This window comes from Nelumbo nucifera, chromosome 2 (assembly GCF_055504915.1).
Source record: "Nelumbo nucifera cultivar China Antique chromosome 2, China Antique-T2T, whole genome shotgun sequence".
NCBI classification, from domain to species: domain Eukaryota; kingdom Viridiplantae; phylum Streptophyta; class Magnoliopsida; order Proteales; family Nelumbonaceae; genus Nelumbo; species Nelumbo nucifera.
Window position 1 is genome coordinate 12,736,575 of NC_142650.1, and position 18,452 is coordinate 12,755,026.

An 18,452-nucleotide genomic window follows, 5' to 3' on the forward strand; every position below is an offset into this window, starting at 1 on the left:
TTCAAAATACTTCATGATCTTAAGTTCTCTCTCCTTATTTTTCACACAGATGGCTTTTTTCTCCATCGGATAATCCAAACTATATTTTTTTATCTTTTTAAGTTTTTATTTTAAAATATAAAAAGTAAGTCATTAACGGAGGGCGTTATCAGGACCCTTATATCTAACTGACGTGTTATCATCAAATAAATGGAAGTGTACCACGGCACAGTGCAGGAGATCTGGACTCGGGAAATAGTAAGAGATACCAATAGTGTGCTTTACCTTTGAAATAAACATGCTTTGTTTCACTGGAGATGAGAAGAACGACCATGCTTTAGTTCCTGTTGAGATTGATTTTCAAAGAAGGGTTGCGATAAAAAACGAACATGGATATTTTTAATTGTGATTATTTTGAACCTGGACGGGAAAGACGGGTAAGAAACCCTAACAGCATTTTGTTGATTATCCCAACGTCAGTCATTGAACTGACTAATCTAACATAGCATAAGAGTGAACGTGGTCCAACGGAACAAGTCTTTAGGACGCTTGAGTCTTTTGCTCATGGAGCGAAGAAAAACGACCTAATATTTAAGAGATTTTAATTTTATCTTTATAAAATTAAGTAATAATTTTTTTGTGTACATGCCCAATCTTTGTGAGTGATGTAGCAAAGAACCTGAATCAGTACATGGCTTTTGTCGTGTGACAAGGTTATATCAATATTCAAAATATCGAAAATGCTAAGTCTATCAGAAAAGCAATTTTAAGATACACATAGGTACACCTGAAAACATTATATATATTTTAATAAATCATAAAAATACATCAATAACACTAAACATAAGACCTCAATAAGTTGTATATACATATTAATATATTTTAATGGTTTTATGAAAAAATATATTGTAGTTAATTATAATTTCATTCAAAATCCTATGCCTAATTATAATTTATAGATTATAATTCTTAAGATTTAATGTTTTATGGGATGGGAAAAACCCAACTCTCCTATCCAACCATAAAGCATACATTGGCACAACTTATATGTGAAAATATAATTAATAATTAATTATTATTTAAATATTTATTATTCATTTCCAAAAGTTATAAAAAAATAAATAAATATCATATAATATATTCAAAAAATAGTTATTAAAGAAGAAATTTCAATTGCTTTTTGGATATGATAGATCATGCATAGAATTATAATATATTCAATCATTGTGATCAAATGATAAAATATAAATAATTAATTAATTTTTTTAATTCTAAAAATATTAAAATAAAAAAGTAATTATTAAAGAAGAAATTTCAATTGGTTTGTAGATATGATAGATCATCCATAGAATTATAATATATTCAATTGTTGTGATCAAATGATAAAACATAATTAATTATTAATTATTTTTTAATTATAAAAATAAAAAAATAAAGAATAAATTTCAATTGTTCTATGGATATGATAGATAAATCCATAGATCTAAAACATATTTAGTCTTTATAGGCAGAGAAAAAAATTATATTTTCAAATTTTTTGTTAATTTATATTTTCCCCAAATATCTTCATGAAGTTTCCATAAATCTACTGATAACACAAAAAAAATTGTGATTTTGAATGTAAGAAATGTAGATCAACATAAATTTAAATATTCGAGAAAAAAAATCACAAGATATTATAAAAAATTGAAAAAAAATTACCTATTTTTGTCATATTATTCAAAATTTGAAATTTAAAAAAAAAATATAATGATTCACACTTATTTCTTGCAAATTTTTGCAAATCTAACACTCTAGGAATGATGTTTGGAGTTTTAGAGTTATTTGGAGGTAAAAGAAGACTTATTTCGGGGAAAAGAAGCTTGTTTTCCCCCTTTATTTTTTTTTTAATTTTTTGTTGTATCTTTTTCGTCAATACGCCCCGATACACCCTTGATATGCCCCCAATATACTCCAGATATGCCCCGATACGCCCCCAATATAGGTCCAATACGCATGAAAAAATACGAAACGTCTAATTTCCATCTGTATCTTGTTCTATTTTTCAAAGATACGATACGCTACACCCGAAACCTTGGGCCAGATGTTCTTGTTTGGATTGAAACAAGGTTGGGTACTGATTTTGGGAACCAGTTCAGCAATAACACTGTTTCTTTGGGGAAAAAACCTGGTTTTAATTGCTAATATTTCTATTGAAGGTAATGATGCAAATCCCTATATTGTTTTGAATAAAATCCATGGGTCAATAGTAGAGAAATCTCTAATCTTATAGTAAAAATTGGAAAGCTCTTCAAGGTTTAAAAGAAGATGAATCAAGTTTTTTGGTGTCCTCCTAAAACAAGCTGTTTAAAGGTTAATGTAGATGGAGGCTTCTTGAATAAGGATAAGGCTTCCATTGGTTTTGTGGTTCGTGATGCTGATGGCTGTTGCTAGGGAGCTAGTTTTGGGACGACTGCTGTAAACTCTCCTTTTTGGCTGAATCTAAAACTCTCTTGGAAGCAGTTCTTTTTGCAGTTGACAATGATTTGCAAAGGGTGACCTTTGAATCAGAGTATGCTGTTTTAGTTGACAGCCTTGTAGGAAATAGTTTTTCTGTACCTGATGATTTGTTGATTTGTTGTGAAGATGTTAAGGCCCTTTCAGCAGGAAAAATTTTCAGTTTTGTTAAATGTTTAAGGGAAGCTAACTCTGCTGCTCATGGTGCGGCAAAGTGTGGATTCAGTTGGAGTTTCAGATTCAGTATTTAGATCCATTTTTGTCTGTCTTCCTCTTTAAGTTCAGATTTTGTAGGCTCTAGCTAGTTTACTTTCTATTTTTTGTTTCTCTCATGTTTTATTCATGCTTGTTTACTTCTCCTTTGTGCCCGTTGGCTTTTTAATGGAATTTCTTTTCTACCAAAAAAAAGAACCCATATATGGTAGTAATTAAGCAAATAAGAAGCATGTGCACATAAGGGGGATCTATTTTTTGTCATTTTCGTCCATCAAAAAATATTACAAGTAAAGCTATAATGAGATCATGATGAATAGTTCCTGGAAATATGGTTAGCCGAAATTTCCTCCTCCCAACTATGATCTTCCGAAGCTTGTACAAGAGGCTCGTCTGCACATAGACATTTGCAAAACGATGTTATCATGTTAATATTGAAATATAATAATCGATAGACAAGCTTTTTAAGTGTTGGACAATGATTGCTTTTGTTTTTTAAAACAAAAACAACTGCCTGTTTCGAGTTCACATCTAAGACCCCACAGAGTTCAAATCTGCGCCCCACTGGCTCTCGCCCCACACGTCGAGTATCCGCCATTTGTCCCTTCACACGCAATTAGCTTGTCCCGCGTGCAGGGCTAACGGGACAGCCGTTAGCCTCAAAACTAGCCCATAACCGAGTCAAACATTCTCGCGTGCTTGAGCTGCCGGTCCCATCCGTTCTTTTTTCCTCACCCGAGTTCTCTTTCTCCGGCACCGGCAACCGCTCTGGTCAGTTCACCTTGACCAAGTATTCTCCAATACTATCTTGTTGAAACACAATGATATTTTGTTTATTCATTTCAAATTAGAAAAACCCTTGTTCTTTGATTTTTTTTTTCTCATTTCAAATAAGAGAAACCACCGGCCATCTACAACGATCACCGGCGATCATCCGGCCATTTTACTGTCACAGGTACTCTCCAATTCTCATATTATCACTCTTTCACACATTTTCTTATTATTTTCTTTTTTTTCTGATATTTTGGTTTTTCAGAAATCAGAAAAACCACCGGCAACAGTGGTTTTTCATAAAAACCACACTTCCACAAGGCATTCCTCTGTGCCATTCTTTCTCTTGAGCCTTACCTATATTGAATTCGCCCAGTCATCTGTGGACAAGAACTTGGGTTTGGACGTTTGATAGCTGATAAAATGTCGAAACTTTGCCATCTTGAACTTTTGGTTTGGACATTTCAGTGATCATGGTCTCGGTGCCATCTTTACACCTCCAATACCAGCTGCACCTGATGGTACACTAAATCTAAGTTTCAGTGATCGTGGTCTCGCCGGTTGGATAAAAAAGAAAAGAAGAAAGAAATCCAACGCTTTGGTGGATTTTTTTTTTCTTTTTATTTTTTGTTATTCTTTGAATAATCAGAACCAGAAGAGCACAGTACACATGTTATCTTTTTGCCCTGCCCATAACAAAAATATAATTTCCAGGAGAACAATGAATGAAGGAAGCTTCTGCAAGAGGCCAATAGAAATCAAATGCCTGAATCGAAAACAATCTGCGCCTGATGATCCCTTAAATCTTTGTTTTAGCAATTATCTTCTCCCTGGATTTGATTTTTCTGTCAAATACTGCTTTCCTCTCAATCCAGAAGCTCCAGAAAATGGAAAATAACATCAACTTCCATAGGATATTGCCTCCACTGCTGAGATCCAAGACTAGCCATGCTGTTATCAGATCGGTCAAATGCCTAGGCATCACCCAGGATCCGTTGGGTAACTGAATGAAGTGTAGCCTGGTCAAGGTGAACTGACCGGAGCGGTCGCCGGTGCCAGAGAAGGAGAACTCGAGTGAGGGGAGAAGAACGGGGTCAGGGGACCGGCAGCTCAAGCACGGAGGACTGTTTGACTCGGTTTTGGGCTAGTTTTGGGACTAACGGGACGAGTTAACGGCCATCCCATTAGCCCCGCACGCGGGACAAGCTAATTGCATGCGAAGGGACAGATGGCGGACGCTCGGCGTGTGGGGCGAGAGCCGGTGGGGCACAGATTTGAACTGGACCCCACATGGCAATTGTTTTAACAAATAAACACAGCAAAATTATATTGTTTTTTTACTTTTTCTGATGTGGCAGTTATTTTGTGGAACACTCCCACAGCCTAAAACCTTAATGCATTTATAATAAGTATATTTGTATTTGTACCCTCTGCACAAAATTAACAATTTGGGAAGAATATAAATATAAATATATAGTGTAAATACATACAAAATACAAAATTTTATAAATGTAAATATGTACAGTATAAATACGACTCAGTTTAGAAAGAGTACCTCAACGGTGGCCGTCAGCCAACCAACTCATAGAGGATTCAGAGTGCAAGACAACATGTTCATGTCACCGGAGTGACCCGACCACCTAAGTCTTGCATTTGATTTCTTGAGTCTCTTTTTCCCCTTAAGTCAAGACTAGCTTAGGCTTTAGACTGCGTTTGTTTGTGTTGTAAGATCTCACCACCGGTTCGGTTTTGTTGGTATTTGTTTGTAATGTAAATTAAGATAAATGTAAAATGTTACCACCAGTTTAGAATAGTCGGCATTTGGATGGAGTGGAGTTTTATATCATAAATCGATGTAAAACATCACTTATAATGTAGTTTTATATCGATATCACATTGTTTTATGCTCAACGGTTCAAAGATTCCAAATGGCTCAATGTGAAACTCCATCAATGGACTTTTACATCAATAAAGTTTTACACCACAAACAAATGAAACCTTAGGGGCTGTTTGGCAAGTTTTTTTTGAAAGATCTAAAAGCTCTAACAGTTAAAAGATGTACTGAGCTTTTGCATCAAGATCTTGACAGCCTGAAGACCGTTTGGTGAAGGCTTGTCTTTCCGTGAGTCTTTCCACGCAAAGTAGAGTTGAAAAACACTGAAAAGCTCCATTTGAAGCTTCCCGAAAATAGCTCAAAATGGGCTTTGTGTGTATTTTTGGCACAATGTCTTTTGACAACTAGATCTCTTATGAACCAAACAGGAAAAGACCACAACACGGTATGTCGGGCGCTAACTAGCTGATGGACTCCACAAAAAGACACACTAAACGAGGCCTTAGTGTTTGCACGTTAAACCATTTGAGTGAGGTGTCTAACATTAAGGGGTTTTATCACATTATATCCTAAAACCTTGTGAACAATCAAATAGCATCATAAATATATGTTAAATTGTTGAACCTCTCTTGAAGTTTCTAATTGTTGTTGAAACCTCTCTTGAAGTTTGGTAATTGTAATCACCTCCCCTAGACTTTCTAACATAGTTGCAAATAGACTCTTTTTGTTAGAAATCTCTATAAAGAGGCATGAAAATGTCCAAAATACCTATCTAGTTGCTTTTGACCAAAATGTATATTTTCTAAATATTCACCTCATATGAATGGCTAGCCCAAATCCTTGATCTCTTTACCAAAGTAGATTTATTTTTCACGCTTGCACTTTTAGAGGAGGTAAAGTTACAACTTTAAATTCTCTCTTTTTTTTTTGGTTGTTTATTGTTTATAAAGTTTGTATTGTTTTTTCTTTATGTGTAAACTAGCCTCAATAGTAATTGCATGGATATTTTGGACATTTTCATACCTTTTATTAAGGGATTTTAATAAAAGAGGTCTACTAACAAATTCCAATTGTGTCAAAAAAAATCAAAGAAAGCGGTTGCAATTGCCACCAAACTTCTGGGGAGATAAAACTTCAGGAGATGTTTCAACAATTAACCCTGAATGTATTAATCAATCAATTTGCAAGTGGATTTTGATTGGTCAAAGCTCTTTGATTACTATATTTTTCTGGCATCATAGATTTTTTCGATATTATGAAGAAGAGAGAGGAAAAATGGAAACAAGAAAGGTCAATACCTCTGCAACAATGGAATTGCCTTTGTAGATGGTACATGATCTCTTAAAGGGGCAACCTTTCACTTTAAAATCCGGCTTCGAGTCCACCCGATTCTCACCAACTAGGAACACCAATAACTCAGTTAGCTTGGGTGAGTAGAAAGTCCTCTCCACCCTAAACAGAAGGAAGTTTTTGCACTCCCCATCGGCCCCTCTGTAACCTTGCCATACACCCTATACAGAAATGACCAAAGAAGTTGTATCACAGGTCATGTATAAATTCAATAAAATGCAGGAAACAATGAACTCAGCCTAGATACAATAGATCTTGCCGGAGGGATTGAAATTCAACCTACGACGTCTTTCAAGACATTTAACCTACGATGATAATTTTTGTGAAACAGAACCGCTTTGGATTAGTCTTTTCGAGATAATTAAAACCTGACTCAGGTTGGATTAGAATTCAAAAGGTAGGACGTTTGAGCATTTGGCAGAAAAAAATAAAAACATTGACAAATATTTCGAAAAAAAAGTACACAATCTTTTATTCAATGGGGATATAGTTCAGTAGAGTGCCCACTTAGTACAGGGATCGATACCCTGTATCTCCACTTATATTTTTAATAAGACAAATTTCTTAAATTATTCTTATGATTTAGCTAATTGATTAACTCACCCTTTACTGTTTACATATTGTCTCAAATTGATAATTTTTTAAAATTTCTAAATTATCCTTCACCTTTCCATTCCTCTATTTTCACCTTCCCATTAGAGTTTGGCTTCAGTCAGGGCACCATTCACACATTCGGAGGACGTGACATGCGTCCTCCGAATCATGAGAAAGGCTGCCGTTAGTTTAAAGTTAAGCAAAATGAGTGTTTTGCTCCTCTCCTCTCCTGTAGCATACGAGACATCTCTCCTCCCTCTCTCTCACCCCATTCGTCCGGCGGCGACTTAATGTTGATACGAGTGGCATCTTCCCTTTAGAGTTCGGCTTCAGTTCAGGCACCCTTAGTCAGGGCACCATTCATGCATTCGGAGGACGTGCCATGCATCCTCCAAATCATGAGAAAGGCTGCCGTTAGTGAGATTTGCCGTTAGTTTAAAGTTAAGCAAAATGAGCGTTTTTTGCTCCTCTCATCTCCTCTCCTGTCGCATACGAGACATCTCTCCTCTCTCTCTCACCTCATTTGTCCGGCGGTGACTTAGTGTTGATACGAGTGACCAGATGCCCTCGATTGGAATAACCTTACTGTAAGGATAAATCCTACGGCCGATGGCATATCCTACACCAATGGGTAAAAGTGTCCTTATGCTTAATGCTGTGTTATTCTTATCTCTGATTTGTTTGTTTTATTGTTGAACAAACTATTGCCATGTCAGCAAACCTAATCCTATCTAGTGGAAATCCAACACTGTAATTGATCCAACAGGCAGAATAGGTCCAACTGATGCTAAAACCAAGCTGACTTCGTAAGTGTTGGGATTCCCCTAACAGTAATATTTTTTCTTAACGTTAAAGAAAGCCCACACCTATAAATAGGGCCTCTTGTTGTGAATACAAGACTAGAAGTTAGTCTTTGGGAAATAATCCTCATTTGGACGTCAGCTATGCTGGGTCATCATTGAGCCCTTTGGTGTTTTTACTAAAGTGCCAAACAAGTGTGTTTTGCCTTTTTGTGTTTTTGGTTTATCTTTGTATGACAGGGGCTAACATTAACAACCATCACCGGAGGCGGGATCAACCTCAGATTTTGTTTTGTTTTCATCTCTTCTTCTTGTTGTGTTAATGGTGTTATGAGTTTACTGTGCTTTGATTTGAAATATCTTTCTTCTTGTTGCTCTTTGCTGCCCTGGATTCTATACTAAGTAAGAGTTGTTATTGGGTTTACGGGCCAGCAACTCGGTGTTACTTCTGTTGCAAATGATTGAATGTTGGTAAGGTTTTTGTTTGTGGTTTTTGAGGTGTTTTAGGATATGGGTTCGAAGAAATTTCATACATTTGGAATTCTAATATTTTTCTGTGGTTCTATCTATAGGACAATACAGCACTAGACTGATGGGTTTGTTGGTTTCTGACTCAGGGATTTGTTTTGAGGTAGGAATCTCATTTTTTTTTAAATATTCCTTCAGGTGACTGTTGCGAACTGTTGCTTCATTTGGAAGTGTTGTTGCGAAGGTGTTTTGGGAAGTGGTTCCAGGTGTCCATTTGGGCTTCTTCTTTCTATGAGGAGCAGTGTATAGCATAGTATCAGATGGAATATAGTTCATGGGGTGGTTGCCTTATAATCTGAAGTAGGGACTCCATTCGGTTTCAGTCATGGCGGTGTTGGAGTTCATTCCGATGATTTTCATACAATGGGTTTTCATGGTCTGTTTTGTTTGCTACCTGTGATCCAAATGATTTGTTGGTACTCAGAATTTGCAGGAAACCTCGCAGATGGGTCGATTATCTCGGCATGGGCAAATGAGTCGATTTTCTGTCAATGGGTTGGTGTTAAATGTGGAAATGGGATTAATGGTTCAGCTGCCAAGAGGGTGATTATGTTGACGCAGCCAAGCAGAGGTCTGAAAGGGATGATAACAAGATCATTGGGTAATCTAGATCAGCTAAAATGGCTTGATCTCTCTCACAATTTTCTGGAAGGAGGAATACCCACAGAACTATCAAATTTGCATCAGCTGGAGTTTCTTGATCTCAGCTTTAACATGCTAATGGGCCCTATCTCAGGATCACTCAGTGGTTTAAAGTCTTCCATTTGATTAATATCTCTAGCAATTTTTTTGATGGCAATATGGTGGTTGAACTTGGGGACTTCCGAAATCTTGTTGTCTTCAATGTGTGCAATAATTCTCTTACTGGGCAGGTCGACAACAAGATATGCAGTTCCTCCAGTTCTATTCAGATTCTGGATTTATCAGCAAAACAATTTTTCTGGTGGCCTTTTGGGAAGAGAATTTGCAGAACTGCAGTACTTATCATCCTTAGAAGTGATATTTTTCATTTCTTGGGACTGGGCTTTCGAATGGATTGTGAGGAGTTGGCAAACCCAAACGGGATTCTACTCCATAGAATCATGAGAGACTCTAAGGTTGATTCCACTGCCGGTGATAGTTGTTTGTCGCTGGTTAAGTCGCTGCCGGACGGATGGGGAGAGAGAGAGGGAGGAGAGATGTCTCGTCTGCGACAGGAGAGGAGAGGAGAGGAGCAAAACGCTCGTTTTACTTAATCTAAAGGCAAGTCTCACTAACGGGGTGATGATGCTTCAGCCCTTCACTCGATTTGGAGGACGCGTCCTCCGAATGCGCGAACGGTGCCCTGACTAAGGGTGCCTGGACTGAAGCCGAACTCGATTCAAATGTTGCTCCTGATGGTGATGTTTTTCCGTCTAGAGTGTTGCGGATTCAACTGCTTCTAACATTAAAAAAGATACGGTTAATCCTGTCCCAGATGGTTTTGATTCGGGTGATAGAAATTTAAACAATATGAACAGTTCTGTTCGATTCAACTATGATATGAAAAAGTTATGATATCTGAAAAATAACTGATCAATAAACTGGAATTTTAAAAGTAATAGTGAATAAGGTGTTATTTATTAAAATTCATGAATGAGTTTTGATGGGTCAAAACTTTTTCCATACCTATCTTTCCTCGCATCATAGATTTTCTCAGTTCTGTTATGCAAGACACACCTGCCTCCTCAACACATAGGGCTGTTGGTACTCCTACTACTACTGAGAATGCTGTCACCCGGGAAAATTCAGATGAAAAATCTAATGAAGCTATTTCTTATGTTCCTCCTAATTGCCAATGGTGTTGCTGATATGAGAAATTACACTCCTGCTGGAACTGGTGAAAATTTTAATGCTTCAAATGATATTGTGGGTTGAGCAACAGTTTGAGAGGCTCCTGGTACGTTATAAGTTCTATTTGTTCATTTGTCATTTTTGTTTGTAACTTTTTGATCAGTTTCTCCATAATTGAATGAGATAAGCTCCACCGTTATATACTGTTTTTTTCTCTCTCAGATATTTTAAGACAATATATAAATAATATTAATAGAGTTAACTAAATTATAAGGATAATTTAAAAAATGTGTTCTTTTATTATCTCTGATAATGGATATGGGGCCATGATCATCAAACATCCTACGAATCTACGATCGACTGGAAATACGCCTTGTTCGATAAAAAAAAAAAACAAAATTAAAAAAAAAAAAGCGGAGACACGCTTTACGGTTTGACTATTTTGGGTTTTTTCTGACAAAATAATGAACCGACTAATAAGCGTCGGAAACAGGAATAAGAGAAATTCTCGCTTTTGAGGAGGTAATTTCTACGGATTCCGGATCGGTTGAACTTTTTCTCATGCACTTTTCTTATGCTTTGCTTCCATTCCATTAGTCTCATATGTTTAATTTTTGTTTTTTAATGATTTAATTAAATCTAGCTATCATGTATTCAAGAGATCAAGAGTTAAATTTCTAAATTCAAAAAGAAAAACAATTCGGAAAGATGGAAGGAAAAGCACTTACATCGTTATAGTGCACGGTGATCAGTGGATCTCCTCTTGCATCAAGCAAGACCCTACACCGAGGAGTAGATTCCGTTGATCGACTATCGACTCTGAAGACGGGATTACCATATAAATCGGTCAATGTTAAATCGTCACGCGCAGGGCTACGTTTCTTCAACACCAATAAATCTACCGGAATTTGCGAAATCGCCGGATATGCGATGCACGGTGCCGCGTCTGTGGTCATTCGGTCGGAAGGATCGGAATTTCAAAAGGCAAGAGAAAAGGAAAGTAACAATAAAACAGTTTTAATTTATAAGGAAGGGAGCCGACCAACCGACGACGCCGAAAATTATTTATGACACGTCAGACCGCTTTCAACTGGTAAAGAAATAACTCGAAATGATTAAAACGGAGTAGTTAGGTGGACATTTTGGACGAATTCACATCTGCGCCCCACAGCATATCACAACCGTGTGTATTGGTAAATGTACCACTGTCAACTTCGGGATACGAGTATTCACGGTTCTGAGGATTTATTTTGGAACCGAACCGGTATCATCGATTTATGAAAGAACGATAACCGAAATCAAATCGAAGTCAATTACTTAATTAATTGACCAGTTTGATTAACCATCTATTTGGTTCATTGGTTTTTGGGATTTTTATTTTTATAATATATATTATAAAAGTATATAAATATATAATAAAAATCAAAGATATATATAAAATATTATATTTAAAATAATAAATATATATATTTATATAATGTATATTTATTAATTTATAACGTATAGAAAAAGTATACATATACATAAATATACCTAAACTATATAGAATCATATGTATACCGGTCGGTTCAGTTAACCACCAATTTTCTATATTGGTTAACCAAAATTGAACCTGTACCTTTGATTTTTTAAAGATATCGAATCAACCGGTCTGGTTAATCAAAGTTTCGATTTAGTATCAGTCGATTTTCTGGTTTGGTTCAATATTTCAATTTTTCTTGCTCACCCCTACTTCGCGGGATTTTCCCAATGCACATTGAGATGTGCATGTGGAGTGCAGAAATGATCTCATTTTGGACTCTCAAGAGCTACAACTTCTATTTTCCTTTATTCAACTACTATGTTTAGTTGTAGTGCAATTTTATTTGTACTAGTACAATTGCACGTGAGTTCAAATGAAAAAATGTAAATTATTGTTTAATTTTATTTTGGACATTATTTTATTCACCTTAATGTCTTAATTTACTTCATTTGAATTGTTGCGAAAGCCATACTTTCACCGTATTCAACATTCCTACATCATTCCCAATGAATAGAATGTCGTCTACATATAGAATCATGAACGTAACCTTATCCCCACTGGTCTTCTTGTAAACATAGGGATCATCCGGATTTTGCTCAAAGTCAAACTATTTGATAGTAAAGTCAAACCGGATGTTCCAGCTCCTAGAATCTTGCTTAAGTCCATATATGGATCGATTAAGTTTACATACCATGTGTTCCTGACCTGCAGCTATAAAACCTTGTGGTTGTTGCATATAAATATCTTCATTAAGATCTTCATTCAGGATTGCGGTTTTGACATCCATTTGTCAAATCTCGTAGTCATTGTATGTTGCTACAGTTAGTAGGATCCTAATGGATTTAAGCATGGCCACGGGCAAAAAGGTTTCCTCATAATCGATTTCATCTTTCTGAGTGTACCATTTCGCCACAAAACGAGCCTTGTATGTCTCAACCTTACCATCGGGGCCCTTCTTCCTCTTATAGATCAATTTGCAACCAATTGCTTTTACCCCAAGGGGTGGATCTACTAGAGTCCAAACTCCATTGGCCTTCATTGAGTCCATCTCAGCTCTCATGGCATCTACTCACTTCAAGGAATCTATGTCCAACATAGCTTCCGTATAAATCATGGAATCCTCCTCACTGGTCGTGGCTTCCACCAAGTAACTTTCTTGGTCATAGGCATAACGAACTAGAGGCCTGGATGCCCGGGTAAATCTCCTAGGTTGGTTATTAATTGGAGCTTATGGGACAACTCCCACTACCCCTGAGCTCTCCTCATCAAGAACAACTTCTTGATGATGATTGTTCAGGATGTAATATTCCTCCAAAAAATGGGCATTTCGACTACAGAACACCTTCTGCTCTCTTGCGTCGTAGAATAAATACCCTACAGACCCTTTTGGGTAACCTACAAATAGGCAACAACTAGTCTTACATTCCAATTTATCAGCACTTATTCTCTTAACATGTGCTGGACAACCCCAAATCTTCAAGTGTCTTACACTTGGTTTCTTACTGATCCAAAGCTCATAGGGAGTCTTTAGAATGGATTTGGTTGGAACTCGGTTCAGCATGTATATTACAGTCTCTAATGTGTAACCCCAAAAGGATGTGGGTAATTGCGAGTGTAAGAGAAGTGATCGGACCATATCTAATAAAGTCTGGTTCCTCTTCTCTAACACATCGTTTAACTGTGGTGTAGCAGGAGGAGCTAGTTGTGATATTATCCCATTTTCCGTTAAGTAGTCCCTAAATTCGTCAGAGAGATATTAGCCACCTTGATCTGATCGAAGGGCCTTAATGTGTCTCCCTAACTATTTCTCGACCTCTTGCCTGAACCATTTAAACTTTTCAAATGATTCAGACTTGTGTTTTATTATGTATACGTAACCATACCAAGAGTGATCATCGGTAAATGTTATGAAATAAATGTATTGGTTACGTGTCCTAACATTCATGGGACCAAATACATAGTATGTATAAGGTCAAGCGTGCTTGCTGATCTTTCAGGCTTACCGTTAAATGGTCGTTTCGTCATCTTACCCTAAAGGGAAGGTTCACAAGTTGGGAGATCTTCTACAATTAGAAAATATAAAAGACCATCATTTACCAACCTTGTGATACGATCTATATTAATGTGGACAAGTTGGTAACGCCACAGGCACGTGAAATTAACTGTATCACGGGTTCTTTTCTTGAGGTTATTATCCGACGTAGTTTCGGTTATATTTATTTCCAGAGAAGGATGGAGAACATAGAGACCATTCTCAAGTTGTTTATATGCGAGGAATTTGTTATTTCTTTTGATAGTAATTACATTACTAAAAAGAACAGAATAACCATCCGCACACAGTTTGAAACAGAAATCAAATTTCTTCTCAAATTGGGTATGTAAAGACAATCTTTTAATGTAATTATTCCTTCTCTGAAATACAATTCTATAGTTCCTACGGCTGTAGTTGTAACACTTGTAGAAGTCACCAAATAAAGAATCGCTTCTTCGTTACTCAGTCTTTTGCTTGTCCAGAACCCCTGCAATGTATTACATGCATGAGTAGAAGCCCTAGATTCAATACACCAAGAAGCAGAAGTGACCAACATATTGGTCTCTATGACAAAGGTTTCGAAATTACTTTGTTTCTTGGTCTCCAGGTATTGAGGACAGTTCCTCTTCCAGTGGCTGGTCTGTTTGCAGAAGTGACAGACATCTGATGCCTTGTCCTTCTTATGCTTTTTAGGCTTGCTAGTTTTCTTCTAAGGTTTCTTCTTTGTCTTCCTCTTCTTTTTGCCCGATTTGCCACCTTCAACAAGCATGGCTATGGGCTCATCCTTCTTTATCAATTTTTCGGCCCTCTGCAACATATTGTTGATTTCCTGAAGGCTAACATTTAGCTTGTTCATATTGTAATTCATTATGAACTGATTGAAGGAATGATGCAAAGAGTTCAGGATAGCATCAACTTTGGTGAACATGATCTAGCCCAGATCCAAGAGCCTCCAGTTCATTGATGTATCCCATCATCTTAAAACAATGGTCATGAAGCTAGTTCTTGGACATTTGTACGGTCATAAACTGCTTTAGGACCTTCTGACGGGTAGAACAATTATGCTCTTCATACATTGTCCTTAGACTATCCAAGTTATCTTTGGACACTTCGATCTGATTGAACTGTCGATGTATCTCATTGTCTAAGGAGGCTATTATGTAGCACCAGGCAAGAGAGTTTTTCTCTTCCTATTCTTGATATTCCCTCCTACGGGCCTCAGAAGCCCTATCACCCGGACGATTCGGAGCAGAGTTCTTAGCAATTTTGTCCAATTTCTCAAATGTCAGAACCAACATAAGGTTACGAAACCAGTCAATGTAATTTGGGCACTTAAGCTTATTATCGTCCAACAATTTGGCGAACTGTCCGTTTGCCATTTCTGATGAAAGGCAAAACAAATATTAATCCACAACCTAATTTGATTCTTGTTATCTACATGGATGTGGTTTTTAATCTGTGTTCAATTTCCATTTGTTCATCTTTGAGATTTCCCTCCTATCTCAGTGACGAAAACTACGAATTATTCCTCTAGAAATGTGGGAAATCACATACAGTGCATGGAGCCAACTGTTTCAGCTACATAACCCCACCACCTTCTGTGAAGGATCACATCCATTCATCTCATGACCTTTCCCTTTAACCTCTGTTAGACAAGGTTCATTGCCATTTTATGTTAAACCTTTTTATCGAGTAAGTGCTTACCCATCATATTCGTTAACGCCAAGGTACCGCGAGAGACTCTTCCATTTTAGGATAGGCCTCTCCCACATCGGTCTATGACGCCCCTATCATCTTATGAAACAATCCAATAGATCTAGCAGCAAATGGATAGCCCAATTTTATAGTGCATCTCCTCATTTCTAAAGGATCCATCTTCATGCTAATGATGGAAGGCCTTTAGAGAGTCCATCATATGAGTCTCCCTATCATGTGCACTTATATTTCAATGGAGAGAACAAAATATTATGCCCTAGTTTTATTTAGGTCAAACTAGAGTGGCTCTCACTGGCTTTCTCAAAGCCAGAGTTAAATGGGCCCAAACGGCTAGGGTTCTGCTCGGTTCCTCTTGGGGAGGAAGATTATGTAGGGCCCATCAAACGGGGAGATTATCCAATGATCTTATGAACACCATGGCAATGATGTTCATTCAGCCATGGGGTGCGAAAGATCCACTATCGATATAACATGGGCCAAGTACTTATGGCCCATGTGCGTAGCACATCACGCATCTATACATCACATGCATGAAACAACTTGATCCAATCAATTAAAATATCTATAAAACCCTTAATTAATTAGATTAAATCAGTATCAGCCCAACAAAGCCCATAATATTACCATATAACATTATCTAGGTACATGGGTTGTACTGCAAAAGGCAGTTCAGCCCATGTAGCTAAATTAGGGTTGATTCAGTTTTATCATATTAAAACTGGGTTTTACAGAGAAGGGCTGAATTAAAACTTGAAGTGGGACATCAACCCTCCGGCCTAAATCGAATTAGGGTCAGAAAAACCAACCCCATCGAACCAACAATTCGGTCCAACCAGTTTGGACCAAATTTGGTACAAATAGGCCCAAGTTTTGGTGTTTAGTTCAAGATTTAATTCAAGAATAATGATCTAAAAAATAAATTAATTCAAGATAATCAGATTATCAAGAAACTGAAATCAGAGGGCTTCACTGTGATTTTCTTGGATGTCCTGCAAACCTGCAAAGAACAGTTAATCGCAAATTGCAAAGTTGATATTTGCAAAATCGCAGATCGCAGAACTCCCTTCTATGAAATCTTCTTCTCCTTTGTTGCGCACTCCAGCAATCTCCAGATGGAATTAAAATAAAAAAATCTAATTTTTCTATTATTACATCACATCGAATTCCTATACAATTTGTCTAAAAAAAAATATTAACAAACCATATTGAATAGAAAAGAAATCGCAGGGTGCGCCAATCTTGGCACCAAAAAGATTTGATCTCCATCACATGTGCAGCCCAAAATTCAAGAAACATTCACAGAACAATTCTATAAATATGAAAAAATAATAAAAAATTATTTTCCAGATCATCTGCCCAAAATCAAGAAACCAGTTTCCAAAAAAAAAAAAAAAAAACGCCAACTGCGCAAATCGGGTAGGACGCCTTCTGCCCATTTGCGCAGATTCAGATCTGTTCTAATTTGGTTCAACACTTGAACCTGGCTCTGATACCACTGAAGGGATGGGAGATCCATCATATGGATGGCCGAACCCTATAGTAAGGTTGGGCGAATTTTCAAAAATTTCTTTACTCCCATCTGGGAATCTTATTCCCAATTCAGAAAACTGCATTTTCAAAGTTCGTTCTTGTAACCAAACCGGACCAAATCTAAAACCAAGATTAGGGAGGGATAAACCTGATACGGAATCCACGCAAAAAGCTCCTTCCAACGTAGGTGTTCACGTCCAAAGAGTGTACCAAATCCTTCCTCCACTAAAGATGACACAGCTTAGGATGAGGCAGGATCGGCAAGTAGTTCTTCACCAAGAACTTGTGATTCTTCAGCAAGAATTGAATGGGGTAGTGAGCACAGCTTCAAAATTGTTTCTTCTAGCAAGAATCAATATCAAGATCAAATCTTGATCAGATCCAAGAAACAGAGATCGAACAGGATAGGGCGGCAAGAGTAGGAAGAAAAAGAATTGAATGCAAGATCAATCTAAGTGAGTTGTCTTATCTCTGTGTTGTGATTGGTGTCTTTTTCATGTCCGCCCTGCTCTCTATTTATAACATTAAAGAGACAACTAATCTGATTAGGAGTCTTCTGATCCAAATCTTTATTTGGATATGCACTCTTTAAGTGATAAGGATAATCCCTTATCTTATCTGAAGTTAAAGATCAGCTTATTCCTAATCAAATAAGGAGTTTCTTGATCCAAATCTTTATTTGGATTTGGACTTTTTAAGTGGATAAGACTTATCCTCATATCCTTATCTACTGATCCCAACCCAAAACCGCCCATTTTTAATTAATCTAATTAACCCAGTTCGAAATGGGCTTTTAGGCCCTTTAAGCTTTCAGGCCCACTTCCTTTTAATGCTGACAAGCTTGGTTCTCTTTGTATGGTGTGGGACCCTAACACTGATCTACACATCAGCCACATGGATTCAACATTGCCTCTCTTACAAGCCCTGGCTGAATTCACTGCTAAACATAGTGAACCCCTGAGTCCATCACCATGGGCTCTTAATGGGCCCAACATTTACACTAATTAGCCCATCAGGTATAACCCTCAATGGTCTTACACTTAACCTCTCAACCCTTAATGATCAAACACTGCCCGACAAGAGATGACATCTCCCTCGTTTGCAAGGTACAGTGTTGCAATCTCTACTCACATGGATCCCGGGAATTAAAACATTTTGCAAACATTTTGAAACCATAATATATATAAGTATATCTCTATATAAATATATTTTGCAAAAACAAATTTCAAACACATTTGAAATCCATTGACGACAGTTTAGGTTTCCATCAGAGAG

At 37.1% G+C, this 18,452-nt stretch overlaps 1 protein-coding gene across 1 annotated transcript; it reads right to left on the reverse strand.

Annotated features, from left to right (window-relative positions):
* Window positions 1-2,923: 2,923 nt before the first annotated feature.
* Window positions 2,924-11,407, reverse strand: LOC104597230 (LURP-one-like protein (DUF567)). Its single transcript, XM_010258674.3, has 3 exons — window positions 11,106-11,407; window positions 6,592-6,804; window positions 2,924-3,081 (listed from the first exon to the last, which is right to left on the reverse strand). Exons 1-3 carry the CDS (start codon window positions 11,331-11,333, stop codon window positions 2,950-2,952), a joined length of 573 nt encoding a protein of 190 aa, XP_010256976.1. The 5' UTR covers window positions 11,334-11,407; the 3' UTR covers window positions 2,924-2,949.
* Between the last annotated feature and the right edge of the window lie 7,045 nt (window positions 11,408-18,452).

Bases quoted from the DNA above. Each gene is read 5' to 3' on its own strand.
- LOC104597230 (XM_010258674.3), bottom strand. From the start codon at position 11,333: ATGACCACAGACGCGGCACCGTGCATCGCATATCCGGCGATTTCGCAA. The intron at 6,805-11,105 runs GTAAGTGCTTTT...ATTTCTGTATAG, and splicing joins TCACCGTGCACTATAACGAT to GGTGTATGGCAAGGTTACAG. The intron at 3,082-6,591 runs GTATTGACCTTT...GTCTATGTGCAG, and splicing joins GCAATTCCATTGTTGCAGAG to ACGAGCCTCTTGTACAAGCT.